Source organism: Pocillopora damicornis, chromosome 11, assembly GCF_964200805.1.
Source record: "Pocillopora damicornis chromosome 11, jaPocDami1.2, whole genome shotgun sequence".
In the NCBI taxonomy this organism is placed as follows: Eukaryota; Metazoa; Cnidaria; class Anthozoa; order Scleractinia; family Pocilloporidae; genus Pocillopora; species Pocillopora damicornis.
In genome coordinates, this window is record NC_142680.1 from 812,364 (window position 1) to 837,500 (window position 25,137).

General features: G+C 35.8%; 4 protein-coding genes across 5 annotated transcripts in view; 1 reads left to right on the forward strand and 3 right to left on the reverse strand.

Moving 5' to 3' along the window:
• The first annotated feature begins 1,001 nt into the window (after positions 1–1,001).
• Positions 1,002–7,066, forward strand: LOC113669542 (dolichyl pyrophosphate Man9GlcNAc2 alpha-1,3-glucosyltransferase). Its single transcript, XM_027185597.2, has 15 exons — positions 1,002–1,168; positions 1,262–1,346; positions 2,014–2,103; positions 2,439–2,527; positions 2,654–2,739; positions 3,045–3,109; positions 3,686–3,862; positions 4,097–4,159; positions 4,289–4,370; positions 4,480–4,565; positions 4,758–4,842; positions 5,077–5,147; positions 5,334–5,402; positions 5,798–5,921; positions 6,376–7,066. Exons 1-15 carry the CDS (start codon positions 1,084–1,086, stop codon positions 6,580–6,582), a joined length of 1,464 nt encoding a protein of 487 aa, XP_027041398.2. The 5' UTR covers positions 1,002–1,083; the 3' UTR covers positions 6,583–7,066.
• A 556-nt stretch (positions 7,067–7,622) lies between these two features.
• LOC113669541 (uncharacterized) lies at positions 7,623–14,385 on the reverse strand. The gene is made up of 16 exons (XM_027185595.2): positions 14,232–14,385; positions 13,862–13,970; positions 13,218–13,266; positions 12,859–12,913; positions 12,238–12,290; positions 12,061–12,110; positions 11,944–11,986; positions 11,792–11,841; positions 11,649–11,702; positions 10,891–10,924; positions 10,256–10,329; positions 9,867–9,902; positions 9,554–9,606; positions 9,361–9,430; positions 9,123–9,222; positions 7,623–8,411 (listed from the first exon to the last, which is right to left on the reverse strand). Exons 1-16 carry the CDS (start codon positions 14,276–14,278, stop codon positions 8,359–8,361), a joined length of 930 nt encoding a protein of 309 aa, XP_027041396.2. The 5' UTR covers positions 14,279–14,385; the 3' UTR covers positions 7,623–8,358.
• A 964-nt stretch (positions 14,386–15,349) lies between these two features.
• LOC113669540 (apoptotic protease-activating factor 1) lies at positions 15,350–18,004 on the reverse strand. Its single transcript, XM_027185594.2, has one exon. It carries the CDS (start codon positions 17,852–17,854, stop codon positions 16,496–16,498), a length of 1,359 nt encoding a protein of 452 aa, XP_027041395.2. The 5' UTR covers positions 17,855–18,004; the 3' UTR covers positions 15,350–16,495.
• A 728-nt stretch (positions 18,005–18,732) lies between these two features.
• The window catches only part of LOC113669539 (uncharacterized), a 7,859-nt gene continuing 1,454 nt past the window's right edge, over positions 18,733–25,137 (reverse strand). For both annotated transcript variants that reach the window (XM_027185593.2, XM_027185592.2), the window contains exons 5-15: positions 24,553–24,601; positions 24,050–24,106; positions 23,451–23,540; positions 23,166–23,200; positions 22,725–22,879; positions 22,567–22,630; positions 22,195–22,294; positions 21,021–21,220; positions 20,553–20,676; positions 20,013–20,152; positions 18,733–19,452 (exon numbers count right to left, since the gene is read on the reverse strand). In XM_027185593.2, coding sequence (XP_027041394.2) covers positions 19,165–19,452; positions 20,013–20,152; positions 20,553–20,676; positions 21,021–21,220; positions 22,195–22,294; positions 22,567–22,630; positions 22,725–22,879; positions 23,166–23,200; positions 23,451–23,540; positions 24,050–24,106; positions 24,553–24,601 — 1,302 coding nt within the window. In that variant the 3' untranslated portion in view covers positions 18,733–19,164. The remainder of the gene's footprint in view (positions 19,453–20,012; positions 20,153–20,552; positions 20,677–21,020; positions 21,221–22,194; positions 22,295–22,566; positions 22,631–22,724; positions 22,880–23,165; positions 23,201–23,450; positions 23,541–24,049; positions 24,107–24,552; positions 24,602–25,137) is intronic.

Below are 25,137 nucleotides of genomic sequence, written 5' to 3' on the forward strand. Positions count from 1 at the left end.
ATTTACTTCATTGACGGTTCCTGCTCTAATTACTGTGCTAGTAAGGTTAACGGGATCATGTTAAGAGCTCTTTAACAAAAATAACCAGTTACTACACAGTTTACACGAAACAAACAGGGTATGCTATTTAAGGATAACTCTCACTGGCTCCAGCGTTGTAAACGCGTTTTTGAGCAGGAAAATCGGAAAATCGGAGACGCAAGGGGAGACATGGATCAGGATCGGAAGAATCATTACAGTTTCATTTTCTTCTGACGCGTATGTTCCGTTCAAAACTAGATTGCGTCACTCACAAATAGAAGCAGAAGAGCCAACCAGTCATACTACGAGTTCTGTTACCATTCGATAGGTTACCACTTTATAAATTTAGCTTTTACAGATCACAAGCGACGGAGTCGCAAGCGGCAACTGCACTCTGTTTATGATTGCGTTTTTTCTTATTTTTGCCGGATCATATTGCTCTGCACTTCTACCATCAACTCCGACTACTACTTTGAAAACCAATCTTAAATTCATTTGTGCCAATCAGCGCCCATGGACCCTCAGGAGCAAAGCAGATGAAGATTACGCTCATTTCTCGTTTCCTGTCATGGGATTGTTCAGTTTTGTGCAACGGACTTGGTAACAGTAATGCCGCTTATAGGTGAATTCAAGAAGGAATCAGACCGTAAATACCAGAATCAATAAGGGAAGTAAACAGCTCAGAGCATTGAATAGACTGAGGTTTACGGGTGACACTGAAATGAATAAAGGGGTATGTTTCCTTAAAAGATTATTCAGTTTTATCGACTGAGTTGATAATGTGAATCGGCTACTGTACCATAGAGAGGACAATAAGGCTGACGTTTCGAGCGTTAGCCCTCGCTCTGCCGAAGGGTATTCTCGGTCGGTTTTCACAATAGCAGATTGTTAGGAGAAAGTCAGTTCGGGGCTTTCGCCATATTGAAAAAATGACCGAGAAAGCCCTGAGGATGAGTTTGCCTCGACCACTTTTTCTAAGAGTCTGGGTACGAACCCATGATCCCTTCCTCTCTAAGATGGCGGATGAGATATGAACGTTCGTGAAAATTGATAACTGTGGAAATGGCTGCAACATTTTATGCAGTGGTGCTTTGCGTTCTAGCCAATATTCTTGTGCGGTGGTGTGTGTCTCTAAGCACCTATTCAGGTACCTTGAAATTGAAGTTCTCTTCTGCGATCTCGTGGAGATAATATTTTGAAATTTACACGCGCGCTTGCTTTTGCTGAATTTGTTTCTCAGGAAAGGGAAAACCCCCAATGTTTGGAGATTATGAAGCACAGCGACACTGGATGGAAATAACATATAATCTTCCGTTTGATGAGTGGTAATCCTGTGTTATTAAGTGCCTTTTATCGGTTACATGTACATGTAGCCATAGGTGAGAGTGATGTGTCTGATCAGCAGGTCGGAAAGTCATGTCGACGAAAATCGTGATTTCTCTCTGAGAAAATTACGTTTGATCGATTACTTTGATCATCCGGATAAGAATGGTACTGAGAACAGCTGCTGCAAGGAAAAATATTCTGGATGCTTGCGTCTGGTTTTGACGGAAGAAGGAAAATCGTTATAAATTTAAAGAAGACCTTGAACCCTCGAAACTTCCAAGTTCTATCGAGGAAAGCTAAAGAGGATGGCCTCTAAGTATTGGCCACGTGAAAAGACAATGCGATTAAGGATCATGTATTGTTCAGACCTTCGAAGACTTATTTGTGATAGTTGGAAACCTATTTACCCACAATATCTCTCCCAAGAACTGATGGGTGATTCCCCTGACTGCAGACCTTACATTTGTTGATGACTAGTTTTAAGACCTGAATGTCAGGGTGGGGAATGATTTTTATAATTTCATTACATGCCCTGTTATGAGTGGATTAAAATTATAAAGATTATTTTTTTTCTTCTTGTACTTATCAGTACTGAGTATCAGAGAGTTGATGAGTTGTCAATGATTGCAATCTAACTTTATAAAAAATATCAATATTTTTTGGAAGGTACACAAACACAACCAATAATGACTTAATGTATTGGGGCTTGGATTACCCTCCGCTCACTGCATACCACAGCTGGGTTTGTGGCTTCATGTGAGTACTTCAATTAAAAATAATTCTTGAATCTCTGTTTCAGACAGCAATGATCCTTTCACTCCTATGATTTACATTTAAATTTTCCACTCCCTCTGCCTTTTATTTTTTTCAATGAGGGGAGAGATTCATTTTTGATCACTCCCAAGATTGAGAAGGTTAACCTTCAGAACATGGTGCTTAACTGCAGGTTTAACATAACTGTAGTAAGAGATTCTGTTAACTATGGTTGGTTCCAGGATGTAAGGTTTGTAGAGCTCTTAAGAAATTCACACACATTAGTACCTAATTCCAAACACTGACACTATCATAATGATATTTTCTTTATATTGCAGAGCTAACAAGATAAATCCAAACTGGGTTGCACTCAACAAGTCCAGGGGACATGAAAGTCACACGCATAAACTGTTTATGAGGCATACAGGTGAGCTGATTTATAGAATCATACTGAGTCTTGTTATTTGATTTTTACAATTATAAGTGCAACTGCTGAGTAGGAAATTTAAGTCAAGTTTATCTCATAGTTAACTTGCTGTTTTGATTTTTTCAGTTGTTATAGCAGATATATTGGTGTATATTCCAGCAGTCTTAGTTTTTGCTTTTGTTTGCTTGAGAAGGAAACCAGTCATCAACAAGGTAATGACAGCATTTGGTATCTAAGACAAGCAGGGTGATGTGCAGGCCTCTTCATTGCAAAGTTACATTCGGAGTGTGAACTTGTGCATAAAGATTAGCATAGAGGGAGTAAAGGATGGATTCCCCTGTGGATTCTGAGCCCCTTAAAATGTACCATAGTCTCAAACATTTTGTAGTAAAGCTTCCTAACAATTCACTGTTTTCCAAAGCTATCATCTAAATTTTAGTTAATTTTTGATCATAATGATATCTTCGTCAAAGATACGAAATGTTTGTACCAAATAATTTTTTCCATTAATTTCTAGGTTCTTACTGCAGCTACTGTGTTATTCTACCCAGGACTTATCCTTATTGACCATGGTCACTTCCAGTATCCAACCTTGTTTTTCATAATCCAACCTGATGGAAGATATTTGATATGAAAAAGACAATACATCAATTTCAGAATTGTCTTTTTAGGGTGTCCTATGCCTGACCTTCCATAAATTAATTAAAGAGGGTGCCTGGCCAATGCAGCAAAATTTTGTAAAATTGTTGAAAGAAAATTGAAAGAAAAGGTTACTGTGCAGTGTATACTCAGATTTAAAGACACATGTTTTTTAACTCTTGTAACCCCAACATAAGTAGGCATATTCTCCATACTGTTCTCTATACATATGTTTGGTACTAACAAGAAGAATTTATTTAACAATCAAACTTCCATAGGTTGGTGATCATTTTCTTTATTCTCATGATTGTAATGAATGATTGAGCAGTATTACTGTTGGGAGAAATTAGATGCTAGTCACTTTCAGGGTTTTTTAGGATTAGTGGAAGGGAGGGGAAAAGTTAAAATTAGAAAATGACAGTCAAGTAAAAGTACATAACATCCCTGGATTGTGTTATTTTTAAAAAATATAAAGTTGCCTTAAAATGCAACTGTTTTTTCCTTAACTGACTGATTCAGATATAATTCAATCAGCCTTGGTTTAGCTCTGTGGGGAGTTATAGGACTGGCTTGTGATCATGATTTGCTGGGCTCAATTGCTTTTACACTGGCGTTAAACTACAAACAGATGGAACTTTATCATGCTCTCCCTTTTTTTTTCTATTTATTAGGGAAATCATGGAAACAAAATTCTTGGTAAGTATTTTTGTTAATCACATAATTAAAGTAATATAACTTGAGCTGAACTAGAGTAAGGTTGAAGATGTTTCAAGTGCATATTGATGAACAAATTCTAAACATTCTAACTCTAACAGGGATTGCTTTATATGCAGGTTTTATTATTTGTAACATATGTTTATTCACTCCATGGTGTTTTGCTGTCAACACTGATCCTGCAACTAAGACTTAATCTGTTGATTGTTTACATAGGTTCTCAAGAATATTTAATCTTGCGAAAATTGGGATTGTGGTTGTTTTAACATTTGTTCTTTGGTAAGTGACAAATTGCGATCACCCTTGAAATAATTTTTCATTAATTCAGTCATTTTAATTTAACAATAAATTAATTTTTCAATTAATGAATTTTTGTTTGTACTTTTGTTTGTGATTGTGAATTTTCAGTTGGTTACCATTTTTGACTGGATTACCAATGATTTTACAAGTTCTCCACAGACTTTTTCCATTTGCCAGAGGTATCTTTGAGGTAGATATAAAACTTTCATGTCATCCAATAACAATCTGTAACAGTCTAATGCATTGTGTGGATATTGAAAGTATTAATCAAACTTGTATTTTTATCATTCCTTTACAAGGACAAGGTGGCCAACATTTGGTGCTCAATCTCTGTTCTAATTAAAGTAAAAAAAATACTCTCACAAACTCAGATTATAAGACTCAGGTAAGAACACATCATTCACCTAATGATACATGAAAGAATTTTCATGAATTAGATTTGTAAATTAAGTGATAAGAAATAGGGGACATCAAAATATTAACGTTAAGGCTAATAAACCTAACAAAATACGCATTTTTTTCAATTTTTATTTTTATTTTTAATCTTCTCTCCATATTATTCATCCTTCCCTTGCAGCTTCTGGTCAACAATCATAACTTGCCTACCATCCTCACTGAATTTGCTAAAGAATCCAATGATAGACCGATTTGTTTTAGCCTTGGTAAGGATCTAGTTCACCTGAATGTTATGAACTAAAATGCCAAAGGCAGCAGCACAATTTGTCTTAAATGTCATTGTTTTTGCAATGTGATCATCTAAGATTGACCTTACATAAGAATCAAGTAACATCCCTTCTACCTGAAGAATACTTCAGACTTTAAATTGACTCTTGAGCTAAAGTAATTCCATAATGTTTTTCTACCATCTTATAATTTGTCTATTACTTAAATTCCAGGTGAATTCTTCATTGGCATTTTTCCTTTTTTCCTATCAAGTGCATGAAAAATCAATTTTGTTAGCAGCTCTGTAAGTACTGTTCTTTTTAACAATTAATCTAGCAAAAGAAGTTTCTTCTGATTATGTGTTCCCATGTTAAGCTAAGGAGTGCTATGACTGATTAGATTGATTTTTATTCTGTTTGTGACTGTTATGTGACAACATATGACTACAGTAATACTTAAATAATTCATGTTTTCTTATTGATCACTTCAGACCTGTTTGTCTTCTGCTTCACTATAAACCCTTTGAGTGTGTGTGGTTCTTAGTCATCTCTACTTTCAGGTTGGTGATAAAACATTTTAAGTTTTGCAGTCTGTAATTAATGTCTTTCAGTAAAACTTACTGTCAATTGAATGTCTCATTAGTCAGCCTTATTAGTCAATCATAATGTAAAATTAGCTTGTCTTCACCATGAAATCTCTACTGTGAATAGCCCCCCCCCCCCCCCCCCACCTTGATGTAGGCTTCCTCTAGTTATCAAGCAATGGGTGTTTTGGTCAAGGGAGACTTGACTTAACCCCTCCCCTCCCAGATGGCTGGGTAGGTACTAACATCCTCCTGCAATATTTTTTCCATTGCCTTTGGTACCAAGCTGAATTCTGCAGCTAGAGTCATCCAACACAATGATTACTATGAGTAATAACTATCAATAATTAATAACTTATTTTATTTTCCAGCATGTGGCCCTTACTACTGAAGGATGGTTTGTCTCTACCCTATATTTCATGCATGTTGTTTTTCTACACCATTGCTTATCATGTGTTTGAGCTCAACAAGGTAGAACCACTTAAACAAAGTTTGGTGAGTTGTTCATTCTGTACAATCCACACACTATTAAAATTGAGCCAGTTACTTCTTGAAGAGCCCAACTATTGATATATTCTCCAATGAGATAGGTGATGATGAAAAAGAGGGAACTGAAAATCATTCCATGATATAAGGTTTGGTTTTACACCAAATTTTCAGGGTTAAAATTTTATTTAATGTATGGTAGACAGTGCTGAGAACTGATACGAAGGTCATGGGAATGAATGGGTGAAAGCAGTGTTGTAGACTTTCATTGTGAACTCTGATAGAGTTACCAAACAGAATACATGATTGATCATGGTTATGAAGATTTAAACGCATTACAGCATTCAAACTGTAGAAACATCAACATCTGTACAGTTTAAATGCTGCACACCTTTAATTCATAATGGTAATCAAACTCCTGTTTCTTTCCATGAGATTTTCTTGTACCCAATCTTTTTTTCAGTTTGTTCTGTCAGTGATTGGAGCCTTGGGTTTACACATTGGATCAGCAGTTGTTCAGCCCCCCAAACGGTACCCAGACCTCTGGCCTGTACTCATCTCTCTCTATTCCTGTGCACATTTCTTAGCTTTTCTGTGTTACTTTAATTATATTCAGTTTACTATACCATATACTTTACAGTCCATTGTCACAAAAGAAAAGAAATCCTAGGAACAGAAATTATTTCAAATCATTATTTACGGAGATTACCTCTGCCAAAAAAGTATTTGATACTGGTAAAGATTTATACCTGAAATTAATTTTGACATGCAAGAAATGTTTTTCTCAGGAGACTACAACTTGCAATGCAATAATTGAAAACATTGAATGGTATGAATGATTTTTGGTATGGAATCAACCTGACATTCATTGATGTAAAGATACACATACCTGTTACTAACATGTTCAACACTATTAAATAAGTTTTTAAATTTTCGGAATTTTCTTTAATATTACCAGTACTTCCTGATCAATGTTCAATTTTTTTTCTTCAATTTTCATGAAAAATTCTACCTTAATTAGAGTCTTAATGAAAACCATAAAAATTCTGTCACATGTTCCATAGCTGTTGAGAAACTTTTTAATGATGAATTTGTGAAGTGCTGACTGTTGTTGATCTTGTAGATGTAGAAATAAAGGCATTACAACATTCAAACTGTAAAGAAATCAATATCATTACAGGTAAAATGCTGCAAACCTATAATTCTTAAATAAATGATCCACATCCAACTTCTCACAAACATCCAGAGACAACATCAAGCAAAAAATGATCACAAGTCAATTTTAGTAAGACAAACACCAACAAAATCCAGTTTACCAGACAATTTACGTATCAGTTGATGCGTGGCTTCAGTAAGAATGTAACAGTACAAAACAAGTCAATTTCAATTTTCCCACCCCCCATCCCCTGGTGTTTGCTCAACCTACCTACTTACCCCCCCCAGTATTTGCTCAATTTACCTACTCCCACCCCCTAGTGTTTTGCTAATGAAAACAGCTCTTAAATATCACATTCAAGTACTGAACTACCTGTTTGTATGTCTTTCTATCCTTCTGGGTGATCAGAGGCACTTTAAGAGTCACTGTCTTGACCAAAAGAACTCAATGTTATGTCAGAAAGATATCAATTATGCTGTGTCCAACTGAAAAACTGCTGATCAGATGTTTATTGGTCCAGAGGACATGATTATGAAAAAGTTCACAAATGCAGATATGTTGCTTGGAACATTTAATATTAATTCTCTCATTTTTACTTCTTGTAAAGTGATCCAGAACAAAAGTATAACATCCTTAAAACAAGGCACAAATACTGTCAGTAATGATACATGTCTACCCATGCTTTAAACTCTTTCACTCTTTCTTAGAGATACCTTTGAAAAATTAACTTTTTGCCTTAAAATACACCATTCTGAAAAATAAATACATCCTTATAGGACATTTTACAAACACAGCATCAAAACAGGTGGCAGTTTTACTACAGAACTAATATGATTTTACATCATTGAGTGTTATGACAATATCTCGTCATTTTAACCATGTAACCCTTTAATTCCCAAGATCTGATTGTCAATCCTCTTGAGCTGCTACAAATTCCCATCTTAATCAGTGACATGGTTGATAAAGATAACAACTTCTACCTGTTAAGTTTGAGTATATTCTCTTTGCCTATTTGCTGGATAATGTTTGGATATTATAGTAAGAGGTTGTTAGTCACTTCTGGAGTTAACCAGTTAAAACAACAGATGTTAATTCAATATTAATATTGGATGCCATTTTTACTGGAAAAATATTTTCTTAAGTTAGACACAATAAATATGTTAAGTCTTACAAAGGTGAGATATGCTAACTAAAGTACCTTACAGGTAATAACCATTATTAAATATTCCTACGTTACATAAAATTCCTACAGTTATAATATGTACTTCTAAATTAGAAGTAACCCTGTCATCAAACACGGCAGTTCTGAATGGTGAAGGTCACTATGTCATGGGCACCAATTTCTAAAATAGACAATAACAAGTACAATTACTAAATCAATAATGTGGTATAAGCAAAACAGCTTGCATGTTTAACCCTTTAACTCCCAAGATCTGATTGTTAATTCTCCCCTCTAGCTGCTACACATTTCCTTGTAAATTAGTTATGAGAACTTGGTGTTAGATCAAGATAGCAGCTTTTACCTGATAACTTTGAATATTCTCATTACCTGTTTGCTGAATAATGTATGGATATTGTAGGGAGAGGTAAAGATTGGGATGGATATGGTTGATGACAAGGTGACAATGGTGACCCCAGAACTGCTAACCTCTAAAGATTTAAAAGGAATTTTTTTCTTTTGGCCAAAGCTCATCCCTCACTACTGAATCTGTCACTGAACCACCTCCCTTTGAAATGCTGTTGATGGCATGCCCCCTTCTGCTTTGTTTGCAATTTTACCCAATATGTAAGAAAATGAAACCAGAAACTGTAAAATAAGCATGAAGAAGCAGTAAATAATTAGGAGTGATTTTGGAGTTTCAAGGTAAGGTTTTTATGGTAATTTCTTTCAATTGGGAGATCTTACAAATCATGTGACTAGAAGAGACTACCTTTATGTTCTCTGTGCAGAAGACCTGGAGACTGTGCGTAACATATGATGGTGATGTCAATAGTGATAGTGACTGTCGCTATAGCTATACTGGTATTCCTTACTTTATGAGTTAAAAACTAACCTTTCAGCTTGTCTAGAACCTGATTTTCCTCATTTTGAAGAATCATACATTGAACAGCTACCCAGGCCTCATTATCCAAAGGAGAGAGTGTGGCAGACCTCTGAGAAAAAGCAGATCATAAGAAACATATTAATCATATGGTCTTCATTCATTTACAAGAAACTTCTAATCTCCTGCTTAGCTACATTTTAACACATTTTGATGAGTTTACTCACTGGTGATTCAACATGTAACTTACCTTTCCTGGTGTTATTTTCAGTGCTTTTGGGAGATTTACTCTTTCCACATTGTATTCAACCATCACATACCTGGTCAAAATGATCATCTAATTAACACAATTGAAAACTTTAAATCATGCTTGGAACCATAAATCGCATTTTATGAATTGAAAATGAGCCAAAATGTGACTCCAAAAAGTTAGAAAATCATACTTGTCTGCATGGATGATCCCTTCAATTCTTGATGTAACTGTCTTAACAACATCCTATGATATAAAATAATAAAAACCCTTGTTAAAATCATTCTACTTAATTTTATCACACAAATATTCTGATCCAAATGGACAGTGCTTCAAATTTAATACAGCAAAATCTGCCGCTGAACATGGAGAGTTTTAGCTAGAAAAGAGGAGCTGCAAGTTTATATGAATTGCATGTTCATGACCCAATGCTAATAACTTCTAGATACCATTTAATTATACAAAGTCATTGTGCACATTAAGACTTACCATCTGTAACTACTAACCTGAAAGTGGGCTTTAGGGTTTGCAATCAAAACAGCCTACATATTGAGCAAAACCAAAATGAAACCCTGTATTAATTTATTTCATTTGTTAAATAGTTTATAATTACAGTCCTCTCCAGAAATTGAGGGATGCTTTTCTATGTGAACCTCAAAAGCAAGATCAAATGAAACAAAACTGCAGAGGGAACATTCTCTTTCAAAAGGTAGAGAGGACTAGAAAGAAACCACTGAAAATCTTCCCCTCCCTTCTAATTATGATTATAATAAAAGAGCTGTGTCAGCCTCAGGCCTGATACTTCATAAATTGATGCATTTATTAATCAGTCAATTGACTGATTAATACCTTAAGATTAGTTATAAATTAATCAGAAATGGATCAATTATCACACCTCAGTCTTCATAATTTCAGATACTATTTCTAGTCCACATGCTCTCATTGTGTCCCCTGTTTCAACAAGATCAACTTAAAAAAGAAAAAAAAAACAAGAAAAAAACCAGTCAATAAAATAATGAATCAACTTAGCCTGTTACCGCTGCAGACAGATACATTTATTAACATGTATAAATACACCTTTGACCCTTTTACTTCCACGATCTCATTATTAATTCTCCTTACTGTCTGCTATACAATTCTTGTGACTTGAGTTTGAAGAATTTAGTATTAGAAAATATTATATTATCATTAAATTAATATTTTCCTTTATTCTAATCGATTGTCTGCTTGCTATTGTATTGTTTTTGTGAGGGGTAATTCTGTCTTGATCACTCAAGGTGAGCTTTTGCCTGAAAATATAATATCTTTACACTTGAAAGGATCACTGTTGCTATTTCATTGGTGTTGAAAACAAAAATATTTCACTTATTCACTTTGCTCACTCCAAAATATTTTCAACACTTGAAGAGAAATTTCCTATCACTGCAGGGCCATGTAATATCCTCTATATTGTAATATTTCTCTTCTAAAGTGAGTTCTAAGCTTGGGGCTAAATGTAGCAGTGAGGACGACATCAGTTGACACTCTTACCTATAGCATCAGCAACTCCCAGGCTGCAGGCCACCTGACAGGAAAAAAAAAAAAAAAAGGTTGATTCCCTAATAGTATTTGTATGTGTTAATCATGATATGAATCATGCTTGAAATCTGTAGAGTGGAAAAGATGCATAAGAGTAGCCTATGGAGTATTTTTAATATCTCTAACTTCTTGGGTCCTCTCCAAACTTCCATCAGTATCTGTCATATCTTGATGAACCTACAACTAAGGCATGAATATATTGTCTTAAAACATATTCCCTCCTTTATCTTCAATGCACACTGGAACGAAGTAAAGTTTATTGATCAAGACCCTTATTACCACATGTGCAGGGTCAAAGAGGCAATTCATATAAGACTTCACCCTAACAACATCAACAGGGATAGTGGAATAGAAATTCCAGAAGCGTGGATGCCCATGTTAAAAAAACACAACGACAGGAGAGCTGTACGACAGCGGACTGCCGAGGGAGCAAATCACTGAGTGAACAGCAAGGATTGAAATGCACCAATCAGAGCTGTTGAAAAAACAACTAATCACAGCAGAACATCATGCTTTATAAGATCATGCATGACCAGTTGACCTCGTCGCCTGAAGAAGACTAGCAGTATGCAGTCGAAACGTCACAATCTAAATCACATGTGACTACATTGTGAGACAAACAAAAAACTTAGCTTTTATTTTTATACACTATATAGTAACTTGTAAATATGAGCATTTTTCTAGCTATATTAAAATAACAATTGACTTACTTCCACAGATCCACTGACATAGTTAATCGTGGTAGTGTTGTTGGGATCATATTGCTGCAGATGCAAATATTGATAGATGACAAAAATGTCAAAAGTAATTTTAAAAAATTAAAAAATCAGGTATTCAAGTATGAAGAACTTACAGAAAGGTACTTTCTGGTGACATTTGGAAAGGATGTGACTATTCTTTTTCCTGTAAAGAAAACAGATCAAAATGATATTAATAATATTTTTATAATCTGTTTAAGCATTCCATATTTAAGATTTGAAAAAAAAAATACAAAGATGTTCATACCAACAAGATCCTCTGCACTTGAAATTTTGGATGACACAGGTGCCTGTATACCATGCAAAATAACTTGATTATTTTAAAGGATACTTAAAATTAACTAATTGTAATGATAGTACTTGCCTGTACTGCCAGCCTGCACTTGCCAAATCCAAGGTTCAATAGTTCATGAACTGAAATCATTCAGCAATATGGTTAAGAAACATTGTTTGAAATTAACTAAAAAAGCGAAGAGAAAATTGATATGATATAAAACATAAAAAAAGGGGCTAAAAGAAATTATGCAACAAATACTACTACCTTTTCCTCCACTTTCTGCCACAACATCTCGTCCTGTGATTCCCATGTCAATTCTAAGGAATCAATGTAAATTTTACTAACAAAAAATATCAGTGTTATCTATCATTATTACCTCAACCACAAGTGCAGATAATAGTACAACAAAGCCTCTTTTGGCTACAAATCTATTAGAATCCATCCTATAAATATGAATGTTATGCCCCAAATTTATTTGTGAGTCCTGTTCAAGAAAAAAAAGCCAGAGAACAAAGAAGTCCTGTGCATGTGCTGGGTCAAATACACAGACCCTTATAATTAATTGGAAAGGAGGAGATATCAAATGATCTTAAAGTAAGATTTGAATGACAAGGCAAGGGATGTAGTCTTGAGTTATGCCATCAATGGCTCAAAAGTACTAGCATCCAGTTATCTCTAGATCAAACAAATCAGATGAAGGGAAACATTCCCAGTTAAAGATTCAAAGCTCTTGATTGTACCACAAACCCTACTTGTCACTACCACAAGAAATGTATAAAGAATGTGATAGAGAACATTCATATTAATGTTGAGGTCTTAGGGGGTAAGGTACTTAGGGCTTATAACTCAACTCACAAAACCTCCCCTACAGATCCTGATACTGACCTTCCTTGACTAACATAGAGAGCAATGTCTGATGCTGGGAGAAAGACAAGAGCCACTGAAAAGTTAAAACAACCATAATTAGACCTGTGATGACCTCAAGCAGCATGAATTTAACAGATGAACAGAATTTTGCCTTTAAACAAGCAGATCCCTTGACCTTGTAGGAATCAATACCCTCTAAGAATGTACTGCTATCATCTATGTGTGAGTAGAAAATTATTCACACATATGACAATAAGATGGAGCAGGTAGTTGTTTGCAGGCCATATTGCAGCAAATGGAAAGGATGGAAAAGATGCAATGAGAGATGAAATACATATCTATGATGTGCAAGTACTAGAGTTTTGACAATGACTTACTGTCAAGTGAAGTGCAGAGAGCCAAATCCAAACGTGCTTTTTTGCGATACTGTAAGAAAATGATTTGTTTAATGAACTTGTATTGGCAGTTCTTCAGGAAGTAGAGGTATGTCAGATCACACAAAGGAAGGTATGGATTTGACTGGATTTAATGTTACAACTAAGAATCTTAACCCTATAAACCCTTAGAGTGACCACAAATGAGAGAATTAATATTAAATGCTCTCGACAACACAACTGAATTTGTGAACTTTTTAGTTCTGACCTCTTTACCAATAAACATTCGATCAACAGTTTTTCAGGAGGAAGAAGCATATTGATACCTTTCTGACATAGCACTGCGTTCTCCATACATATCTTTCTAATTTTTTTCAGATGAGAATAAATTAATTTTTTTCCGACACTGCTCAATTTTTCGACGGCTTCGATTTCACCTTCAGTGCAACTTATGTTCTCAAAGATTTGCATAGTAGGGGGGGGGGGGGGAATTTCCATGGCAATCGAGCCGCCACTTTTGTAACGGCGTTCAGTGACCGCACCCTCACAACAGCAGAATTTACTTAGCCACCCCCCACTGTGTGGTTCCGTCATCGTAAATCTTTACCAAACAGAAAATTTTAAATATTAAGTCTTGTTCAAATTACCTTTACTCCAGCCCTATCCAGTAACGCAATACACTGATCGTAGAGTCTTCCTTTCTTCGGCACTGCCATAAGCATGCGATTTTTCAACTGTTCATCGCTTACATTGAGCCTGAAAAAATATGATTGCGCTCAGTCACCACAAAAATATAAAGATGAAATACTTTGATGCATTTCGAAGGCAGTTGTAATTTTCAGAGCGAGACGACGGTACTGAAAAGCTCTGTACATGTACAAAATTGAAAATACCAATAGGTCCATGAAACACACGTGTCATGTTATTAAATAATTTTGATAATCTTTTGGTGAAATTAGATTTCAGCGTCACGTAAGGTAGAACAAACAAGCTATAGTAAAATCAAAATCCATATACCTGTTCAAATTTCCCTCAAAAGAGGGATCTGCTTGGATACTCGCCATCAAAAACTGAAACGAACTTTCCAGAGAAAAGTTGCTCAGTAGCGCCTCGTTACAAATCCAAATGCGAAATGATCGAATAACTTTTAACCTTTACTACTTCATATACGCGACATGTAATGTATCAAAGAGGACTTAATAATCCAACTGCAAAAAAAAAAAAAGGAGAAAAAGATTAGGTAGCTTAGTACACAGACCGATGTTCCCTAAAACAAAATCAAACGCTTTTATTTTCACCAAATTTTTGCTGCCCTTTTGAATCTAGTTTCTTGTATTTCTAAGGGAGTGCTGTAGGGCTTTTACTAGTAAACTAAGCAAAATGTCACACTACAGTCCACAAACATAATCCAAAATCATTTGATAGGGAGCAATTATGTTGGCTTGATGAGAGCAGCATGGCTTAAAGTACTAATAAGAAGAAAAGGAAGTAAATCTATGGTTGCCTGTCCCGTAATTAACTTGCACAAGTGCTAAAGTAAACTTTTCAAATTCAAGATTACTTCAACTTTCTTCATTTTATTCTGTCAACAAGTTATGTACTACACATATCTATTTTCCAAGTGTACTACTACTGTATTTAGCATGAAATAAATAATTCCTCATAATCAACATGCAGTATAAACAGTTTGAATTGTTATCAAATGACATCACAAATTTGAGTACAAAATTAGAGTTTATAGTTTATTTCAATTTGTTATCAAATGATTCAGTGTGTTGCCTCTTTCATCCATTCCAAAATTTGGTAAATGACAGATATGAAATTGCAAATTCACTTAACAAAATTTCTTTGGTTGTTAAAAGAACTCCTAAATTTTTAAATTTAATTACCATTCAACCCAATCAAAGGTGTTTTTTAATCATATGATTCATAACAAAAATGAAAGCAATTTTTATGGAATGAATTATACCTTTTGATAAGCTTACTGTGTACATAAACATCTCAATTTACTGTAACTGGTCATGTGGCATAATTAACCCTTTACACCCTAACATCAGCACCCATGTTCTCCACACTCTTCTATATTCATTTCCTTTGGTACTGACAAGGAGAATTTATTTAACAATCACAGCTTCTTAGGTTGGCAATCATTAAATTTATTCTCATGATCTTAATGAATGATTCCAAAGTAATACTTTAAGGAAAAATTGGATGCTGGTCATCCCTTGGGTTAAAGGGTTAAAGGTATATGAAACTACAGTGATTCTGATACTTATTCCCAGAGATTCCTGAGATCCAGGGTAACAATCAAGATACCTTACCACAACATGGAGTAATAGCATTTCCTGAGATGTACTACAACAATCAATAATTTAAATAGTTACAACTTGATAAATAGATTTCCTTAAAAATATAACCTTTTACAGCGTGTCTTACATTTGTACAAAAAGTTTTGTTGGGGGGATTCTAGATATTTATTTATTGCTCTCTGTTCTAAACAAGAGATGGAACTTGTAACATCACTTAAAATCAGGCTGTCCTTTTAGTTTATTTGCTCTTCTGCCAAATAATTTTAGCTTAAGATTAAAAGCAATGACACGACCACAATGTAGGCAAGAACCTGAAAATGAGTTCTTGTTTTCATCACTTGAATATAGAAAAGAAAATCCAAATTTATATTTTTCTTGAACTCTTTAACACCCTCACATCAGTATCTATATTCTTCATACTGTTTTCTTTACTCTCCCTTTGGTACTGCCAAGGAGAGCTTGTTAACAATCAAAGCTTCTTAAATTGGCAATCCTTTCCTTTATTCTCGTGATCTAAATGAACGATTCAGCAGTATTACTGTAACAAGAAAGTAGATACTGGTTACTCTTAAGGTTTAAAAGACTGGAACAAAAACATCCTACATAGTGATCCATCTCTCTATAATCTTTCCCTCACTGAGCTTTTGCTTCCACATCTCACTAGAAAAGTTTATACATATTAACTACCTTTCAATCACCACCAAACAGATAAATTAACATTAAAGACAGTTAATGGAAAAATGAGGATGGCCTTAAATATTAATATCAACAAATGTTACAATGCTAGTCCAAAGATAAATTGAATGACAATGTTAACAACAAGAGAGAAAATCAAATTTTCATTAATAACAATTTAGCTAAAAAAAAAATTGCTTCAATGTTTACTGTGTAGAACTGACATAACCACAATTTTTCCCTGTCTATCTCATTGAACCTCACTTTATTGAGTAGCCCTCTCCAGAAATCCATTAGTCAGAATTGCTTCAGAGGGGAGAACAGAAGATATCTGATTAAATGTGCTGGAAGGGGTAACTCTGGAATCTCTTGGGCGGGAACATGATTAATAACAACCAATCTACACATGTGCTGAAGATTTAAAATTAATGGCAACTGCCAAACCCTGACGCGTCCATCTTTATAACCAGCAGCAACCTGCTGGCATGTTCTTGTAAAGGCCAGGCAAGACACTTCTGTGTTTTGATACCATGTTCTTAGACCATCTGGTTGAAGATGAGCATTGAGGACAAACAATACACTTAAACTTTCTGAGTTCAGTGCCAAGACCTTGGAGTCTGATGTACCAACTGCTAACATTGTACCATCAGGGGAAAAGGCAGCAGACCTTATTTTCTGCCATGGAGTCTGCAATGCATAAGCAAGTTGAATACATGTAAGACCAGGTTCGTCGGCAGTAAGAGACCATGTTTGAATGGTGCCATCTTCAAGACATGATGTCAAATACTTATGTCCATAGCGAGGATCAAACAAATACCAACATTGTAAGTGAGAACCAAGCGTGCGGCGACTTGAGTGACGGAATGGAAGGCATAAACACGTGGATGATGTGGAAGTATCCAAGTCTAGACTACTATGGATATGAAAGTCTTGAGTGTCGAAAACAATTAGCTGTCCAGAGGTGCACGATACAGCTAAGAACAAGCCATCAGGCGAAAATACACATGATCGCGGGTGACCGCGAATCTTTGAGCTTGAGTTCGTTGCGGATTTCATTTTTCTGACCATTTTCTTGCTGGCAATGTCAATAATACAGATATGATTTAAATCACCTGTCAATTTAGATGCTACGACAAGCGATCGACCATCAGGAGAGAACGAACAACACATTAGTACTCCTCGTCTCTTTCGCCAAAATCTACGCATGTGAACAACTTCAGCACTGGTAGTTTTCCAAGATCTCATTCGCACCAGCGCAAGGGAGTCTTCGCTAAAAATACAAACCACCAATTGGCCATCGGGCGAAAAATCGCAGGATCTAAATGAGCGAGGGAAGTCAGCCAAAAACCCAGTGTTGATTTGTTTCTGATTCAGGTCCCATAATCTTATCGATGAAAATTCGCGATTATGGCGGAAAAAAGTTGTTTGTTCTACTTTGGACGCGGTTAAAAGGACGCTATCGTCGTCACTTGGAAAGAAACACGAATATATGTCCTTGTCTTCATGTTTTAGCTGAATAACAACATCAAACAAATGACCATGACGATTTTCGATTGGTAAGGAGCGATGTGATCTGCCCGACAAACGCGGCACAGCTGCGCGATTGATGAGTGAAAATTCTTCCGTGGGCCTAAAGTGGGACGCATTCGTTCCCATTTCTACGGGCAATATGTCAATATATCAAACTGTTCTTCTCTTTGATTGTGTCATACTCTTCGACGCTTCCTTTTCACTGAAGGACTTGTTTTTTTCAAGTGCAAATTATTCCACAGCGACACAAGCTCATACACTTTGTTGTTTTGATACTCTCCTGCTGAGTAGCCTGGCCTCTTCAACTATCTGGACAGCAAAAGCCTGTCTGTAGTGGTATGGGGGCTAATTGAATATGCATAAGGCTTGATCTTGAGCGATTGCATCGCAACGCACAGAAGGCATCTATAAAGGTGGAAAGTGACAACAAAATAGTGAGCTGTCTGAAGGGATAAGATTTGCGAAATTGCCAAGATACTGAAGGCAATGGCATCCGAACAAACCTAAGTCGTCTTGCTAACCCACATTCACCGCCAATGATTTAGTTACCACAAATGGCTCTAAGAAATAGCTAAAGCAGTCCAGGAAGATGGAAAGAAATTGACGAACTTTTAGAGGAATTATGTAAAGTGAACTTTGATGTCATGGAACCAAAGAAAAGTTATTTTTTCCTAGTTTTCTCCTTATCTTGACGCGAGTATCCCACTGTCTATCTGCATAGATGTAAAGGGTTGTTTAGTTGTAAATTAATTGACCCCTAAGAGTGATTAGCATCTAATTTCTCCTCAAAATACCACTCATTGTCTAACAAACTCTCCTTTCAACACTGAAGGCAATATACAATGAATAGTATGGAGAATATGCATACTGATGTGGGGGTTGGGGGTAGGGGGGGAATCGAAGAGCATTCCGAGAAATTCAGCCCCTGTATTTTTCGAAGTCGCATGTTTCAAAGACAAGTGCGATCTTGCTCACCCAAAAAAATTAAGAAAGTTTCAACGCAATATAAAGAAACTATTTTATTGACTACCAGGCAAACGCGCCAATCAGTTAATGATGGCAGAAATTATACCATGAAACTAGCACTGCGGAAAACTGTCAGCTCAATGTACCACAAACCAACAGACAGGAATTCTTTGGCTCGTGTCTGTTGGCTTTTCATTTACAGCCGTTACGTGAACGTCACGCCACAACTTGTTACATGACTACACCACTTGGTCACAAGAGGAAACAAGAAAAACAACTTAGTGGCAGCTCCTTGACTTCCGGGAAACATCAAAATACCTAGTAACACAAAAGTTTCGCTGTCGATCATTGAAAGCACAAGGTAGCATTTCCAGTGCGTACGGGTCAATTTTATGTCCTGAATTAAAGCTAGAAGGCTCCAGAACGGAACAGATATTTCGGACGAGACAGCCACGAACGTGTACAAATATTTAATCATCATTAGCGACTGTTTCTTTCCCCCTTCCCTCCCCCGTTGGACACGAATCATTATTGCTTTTATCCACGACTTCACATCGGTCTTTGGCAGGTTCATCGTCGTCTTCGTGTCCAGTGCTTTTAAGCTCGTCATCTGGCTCGGTCCTAGTCTCCTCCTCGTCATCTGCACTGGGCCCTTGGACGCTGCTTTCTTCATTAGCTTGGGTGTTTTGACCACGTTTTAATGCTTGGATACGACGGTCAATTGCGGTCCATAGCCTCTGGATGTCGTTCGGTGCAGCCTACGAGAAAAACCAAACAAGTCACGTAACGTACAAGTGTCTGCTGATATTTCGGAGAAAGTTAATTGGGAGTAGAGCTCAGCATTCAATAACGTTACGTACAAAACGATTCCGCATTTTATTAAACAATTTTAATAGCTAGGACTCGCCCTTCAACGGTGACACTTAAATGAACTTAAAAAGTTATTCAAATCATCTGGTTGTTTTAAGTGGAGCTTTATGCTTCTGTATTGCAAGCTAGTTGTTTAAATGAAGCTTTATGCTTCTGTATTACAAGCTGGCTCTTTCGCGGGGGACAGACACGAAGGTGTGAGCGCGCGTGGGCGTACATGCTGGAGGCCTCTGAAGAGCCTGCTCGCAGTCTAAATGACAACATACAATCGTGAAAATAATTGAGATTTTTCAAAGGAAAGAAAAAAAAGTTATCATATATAAACCATACATTAAGCCACTCGTAGGATAATTTTAACCATCCCTGATACAGCTAAACAAGTAGTTTGGACTTTCTTTTAATGTTTGATTTGTAGCTTACTTAGGATAACATAGAAAAACTCAATTACCATTATGAGGTAAATTTTGATGTCCTTATCAGTGTCCATGGCAGTTATCCGTAAACTCTTCTCATTTCCTTTTTCAAGAGTCATACTTGGCCAAAGCTTAGTGTTGAGGACAACACGTAAACTACCTTGTGTGCGCATCACTAAAATGGTGAATTTAGACAAACATTGACATCAGAATAGCTTATGCAAAGGCTCTTGGTCAGACGAGATGAGCAGAAAAAATCAGCACAAAAAGCAAATGTCTATCTCAGTTTTAGTCAGGATTTTTCCTCGTTTGTCAGGCTTTTTCACTTGTCCCACATACTGCATGACTGGAACAGAGTTTACTTAAAGTAATATAAAATACATGTAAAGGTCAGTGCAGCAAGAAGAGAAATTGCATGTTGGTAAAAGAGTGAAAAAAAAATTGAGAAATGAAAGATATAAAGCAATCGAGTAGTCTAGATAGTCAACAAAAATGGTCTACAAAAATAATTCATCAGTCCCTTCTGATGGTTCTTGAGGGAATAAAAAATTATATGAGGTTGAAAAATAACTCACCAAGCCTTGACTGGAAAATTCCTTCTGTCATTGACTGACACATGTCATTCAATCTGAGTATCCCTCTCCCTTTCTCCCTCCAAGAATGTGTTATTGTATCAAACACAAACAGGCGACAGTTGCTCTGAAATAAAAAGGCTTGAAATGTTAACATTTGAGAGTAAGTTGTCAAATTCTTGGCCTACACATAGAAACTTTTTCTTGAATATATCAAATCTACTTCTCAGACCATAAATCAGTTGCCAAGGTGGTTAGTTATTCTGTGAGGAGTAGCACTACAAACAAAAATGCATATGACCTGTAGGGCACTTAGGTACTTACAAGAAGAGGAGTGTTCCAGACAGGCCACAGAAAAATTAATGAATCCCTCATTCATATAAATGAAATAACATTATATAAACTAAAAAACATGTAACACTGCCAAGAGAAAAATAATTTGCCTTTTACTCCTTTTAAAAAAATTCTCACCTGCAGAACATTCCTTTCCTCTTCCTCACCTGTGACCACAGACACCCTGGCAGGCTGTGACTTTGGTGGACTAAGGTGTTCCTGATAAGCCATAGCAGCCTCTGCGAGTGACTTGTGAGGTTTATCTTGATTAGGTGAGCTTGGACCGGGGGCATCAGCATAGGAGTGGGCCACATCTGCTAATGTTTTTAGTTCATCCCCTGCAATGAAAACTGCTACAATTAGAATAAATCTATCCTTCTGAAAAATCCCACAAAAGATGTAAGAGTGCCTTCATGAGGTGTTATTAAAGCAGCGCTTCTGAAAAAGAGTGCTTGTGTAGGACTGCTGTTGTGGAGAGTACATATAGCTTTCAAAAGCAAGTTTCTTGAAAAGCTTGGTCATACAGTGTAAGTACTGGAGAATTGTGACATCACACTACAACTTTCTACAACATTCTATTAACAAATGTAATAATAATTTAAACCTTGAAGACTAGTCACATTTGCAAAAGTGGCAAAATGGTTTCTTAATTTCAGCCTACTAGATGAAGGCATGTGTAGAGTAAAATATAAATGCAAGTTAATCCCTACAGAAATAACTTTTTGGCAATATGATAAAAAAAAGGTATGATATAGCAAATTCAATGTCTGCTACAAGGGCAGTTGTCTATGAATACCACAAATATTTTGTTCATATTAAAATTGCATAACACTGCACAATTGTTGGCACAATAACTTTTTTTTGGGCACAACTGGCCCTCAAACTCATGCAAAGTCAAAATTTTCCCACTGCACCTTGTCTTAAGCCCTGTGAAAGTTACAGCCCCATCACCTCTGATTTGCAGATTACAAGGTTACAATGTTCGGTTAATTGTAGTTTTTGGAGAGGTAAAATAACCAAGTAATCAAAGGAAGCAATTTACAGTCAAAGTGTAATGTCTTTTTCAACTGACTCTCATGCAAAAGGAACCTTCTCCAGCCTTCCTCCCTGACTAAACCAGCAGGAATCAAGGACCAATGATTTACTATTTACAGAGGAGCAGCTTAATTATACACTCTGTCACGATATTTTACACAATATATTAATTAACAAGGATTTTAAAGCAGCAAAAAAAATATTTGCAGACTGCATATTGTATAACTGTCTCTAAAGGGTGTTTTAGTACAATATTGCAATATTATGTTTCTGGAACCTGTTTTGTGATCCTTAGAGGAACTATTTGCATCAGCTGTATTCTCAGAGTCTGATTTCTCAATAGAACCTCCATCTTCCGTGGCACTATCAGTTGAGAACTAACAGATAAAGAAAAGAAAATATAATTAAATAGAAAAATTCTGATAGGTCCACTGCACTTTCCTTCTTTTATGTCTACTAAATTTTAGGGTTTTTTTTGTCCTCCAGAACATTGACATTTTGTTCCTCACTTGTACAATGTAAATATATTTTGACTATGACACTGTACTACAACCACCAGCTACTAGTCATTGAATCCAGTTGGAATGTTTCAAAGTGCCATATCTTAGTTTGTGTGTGATTGATTAAGAGCATTTGTCAGCTTCCTTACCATAACTCGATCACTCATGTTTTGTCCAAATACAAAGGACCCACCAGAAGGCTTTGTGGAAGACCTAAAAAAAGTAACAACAAAAAAAATAAAAAACAAACCAAAACTTATTTCATGAGGCAAATAATTTCCATACCAATAGAAGCAATTTAACTTACTCTTTAGAACCAAAAAGAAATTGTTCAAAATAATTTTTGGAAGATGCTCCAATGATTCCTGCAAGCTGCTCTGGGGGAGCAGATTCATGTGAGCGCTGTGATGCATCCGTGTTCAGCTCTGCCACTGAATTTTCACTGCTAGAGACTCCTAAAGTCTGTGATTAAGAGAGGGGAAAGATGAATCAGAATTATGTTGAATTAAATGTCATAGCTCTTCCAACTAATTTCATCAACAAAGTATCACTTACTTCTCACACACAACTGAAAGACACAACAAGCAAAGTGCAGCATTGAAAAAGACAAAGGGAGAACTTTAGGTATTTGAAATTTTATCATGAGTTTATATAAACTACCCAGACATCAAATTCCCAGTAGTATTAAGATTGAAGTTGAACAATAGTTTACTATTGTTTACAATCTCATTGCAAAAAGATGACACACCTTTGGGACAGGTGATGCTGTGGAATTTCTATCAACTACAAAATGAATAAAAAAAACACATCATGGTTTAGGTTAATCTCTAGAGAACTGTAACACAACAAAATAAAACAATTAACAAATTAAGCTTTCAGGAAATTAGTTTTTAACAAAAAATACATTCCCTCTATGATAATATTTATATGTGATTTTCTGACTTTTAATACATCCTGTTGAAAGTGATGAAAATTCCCAAATATGAGCATTATCAATGCAAAAAAGAGTAGATTTCAATAAGTTTACATTTACTTTTTGCTGACGAACTTGTCAAGTTCTTTGCCACATCAGAAAGGATTGATGGCTTAAAGATAAGCTTTGGAGGTTTAACATCTTCTGTTTCTGAAATGAAGTGGAAAAATAATGAGTAAAAACACAAAAATTAAACAACTGCACACATTTGAGAGTGAAATTTTGGCACTCCCGTTGTTACAAGTGTTTTAGAACTTTAGCAACCAATATGCTCATCTACAAGAAAAGTTGCTGCCTGTCAACAAAATACACAATAGCCTTTCCATTTAATATTTAGCAATTACTCCATGGGCATGCGTTGGATATGAGAAGGTATATACTATTAACCAATAAGGAGCATAACACTGAGTTGGCTTGAACTAATCTCATGTCCAACAAGAAATAGAGTAACTGTTTTATTAAACTTTATAAAATCCTGTATGTTTGGAAATTTGGAGCCTCTTCAGCAACAGTTGAAGCAATGCATTTTCATATCAGGTGACTTGGAATATGAACTGATAACTGCATTTGAGTGAATGAACCAGAACACTAGAAATGCAATGATCAGAGTTGAAAATTAAAAAATCTAAAATATTCTTTTAATAGGTAGTAATGTGTACCTTGTGTGCTTGTGTTGTCGAGCTTTGCCACTTTTTTAACTGGGGATGAACAAGCAGCTGTAGAAATATTTAAAGTCAAATCTGTCATTTGCCTGTATACTTCACATTAACAAGCACACTCACATTTAAAATAGTTTTGCAGACCTCTGGTTTATGTTAAGCTGTACTTTGGCCATAAAAAACAAAAAATGATATATATACACAGGGATTTTTCTGTAGTCTATGGATTTGAACAAAACTCCAATCTAAGACATATAACTTGACATATAACTTTCACAAAGCCACTTTTAAGGATCTATCAAGGAATGATTCTTAAAACAACCGGTAGTTTGCTACAATACCCACCTACACTGCACAGCTTTGAAGGATCACAGAAAACACAGTACAAGAGACAAAGTTTGAGAGAAGGCAAAAGTCAGAGAATTTGGAATCAAAATTTGTCAGCAATCTCAGTGATAATAAGTCTAATGTTTTATGGTGTATAAATGGTTGTCTGCACTTGCCTTCCTCTGGTTCTGATTCTTCATCATTTTCCTCTCTCCCTGCACTTCTCTGTGATGGAGATAAAGAAATTCAGTTCTGAATAGATATTTTCTCCTATTCAGTCTTTAAAAACTTAACAAAGCCTGCATTGAGACTTTGTCAATTGGCTTTCAAGATCAGAGCTCATAGTCTACCTACTTTCTACAGGGTAAAACAGCCAGGAGTAAGACATGGTTTCTTTTCCTAAATGGTTTACCTCAACAATCCATTTTAATCCTTTCCCTTCCAAGATCTCATTGGTAATTCCCCCTACCATTTGCCATACAATTCTTTCATACTAATTTGAAGAATTTGGTATTGGATCAACTAGTAATCCCCTGATTGTCATTTATCTCTATTCTCATTACTTGTCTGCTTGATACTGTAAAGAAAAAATTCTGTCTTGATCATTCATGGGAGTTACAGGTTTAACATATTTGCAAGGCCTCTTGAACCTTTTTTCACCTTATCTTAAGATCAAAATATTTCAGTTGTCCTCAGAAGTGTTGGAACACTTCTAGTAATTAAAAAGAGCTTTTTATATGGGGCACTTTTTTACATTTTGA

Excerpts from the sequence above, each read along its gene's own strand:
- LOC113669542 (XM_027185597.2), top strand. The coding sequence starts at position 1,084 with ATGGCTGCAACATTTTATGCAGTGGTGCTTTGCGTTCTAGCCAATATT. Across the intron at positions 2,104-2,438 it reads AGCTGGGTTTGTGGCTTCAT|AGCTAACAAGATAAATCCAA; the intron begins GTGAGTACTTCA and ends TTTATATTGCAG. Across the intron at positions 5,148-5,333 it reads TCAATTTTGTTAGCAGCTCT|ACCTGTTTGTCTTCTGCTTC; the intron begins GTAAGTACTGTT and ends TGATCACTTCAG.
- LOC113669540 (XM_027185594.2), bottom strand. The coding sequence starts at position 17,854 with ATGGGAACGAATGCGTCCCACTTTAGGCCCACGGAAGAATTTTCACTC.
- LOC113669541 (XM_027185595.2), bottom strand. The coding sequence starts at position 14,278 with ATGGCGAGTATCCAAGCAGATCCCTCTTTTGAGGGAAATTTGAACAG. Across the intron at positions 11,703-11,791 it reads TCACCAGAAAGTACCTTTCT|CAATATGATCCCAACAACAC; the intron begins GTAAGTTCTTCA and ends TTGCATCTGCAG. Across the intron at positions 10,925-11,648 it reads ATGTCAGTGGATCTGTGGAA|GTGGCCTGCAGCCTGGGAGT; the intron begins GTAAGTCAATTG and ends TTTTCCTGTCAG.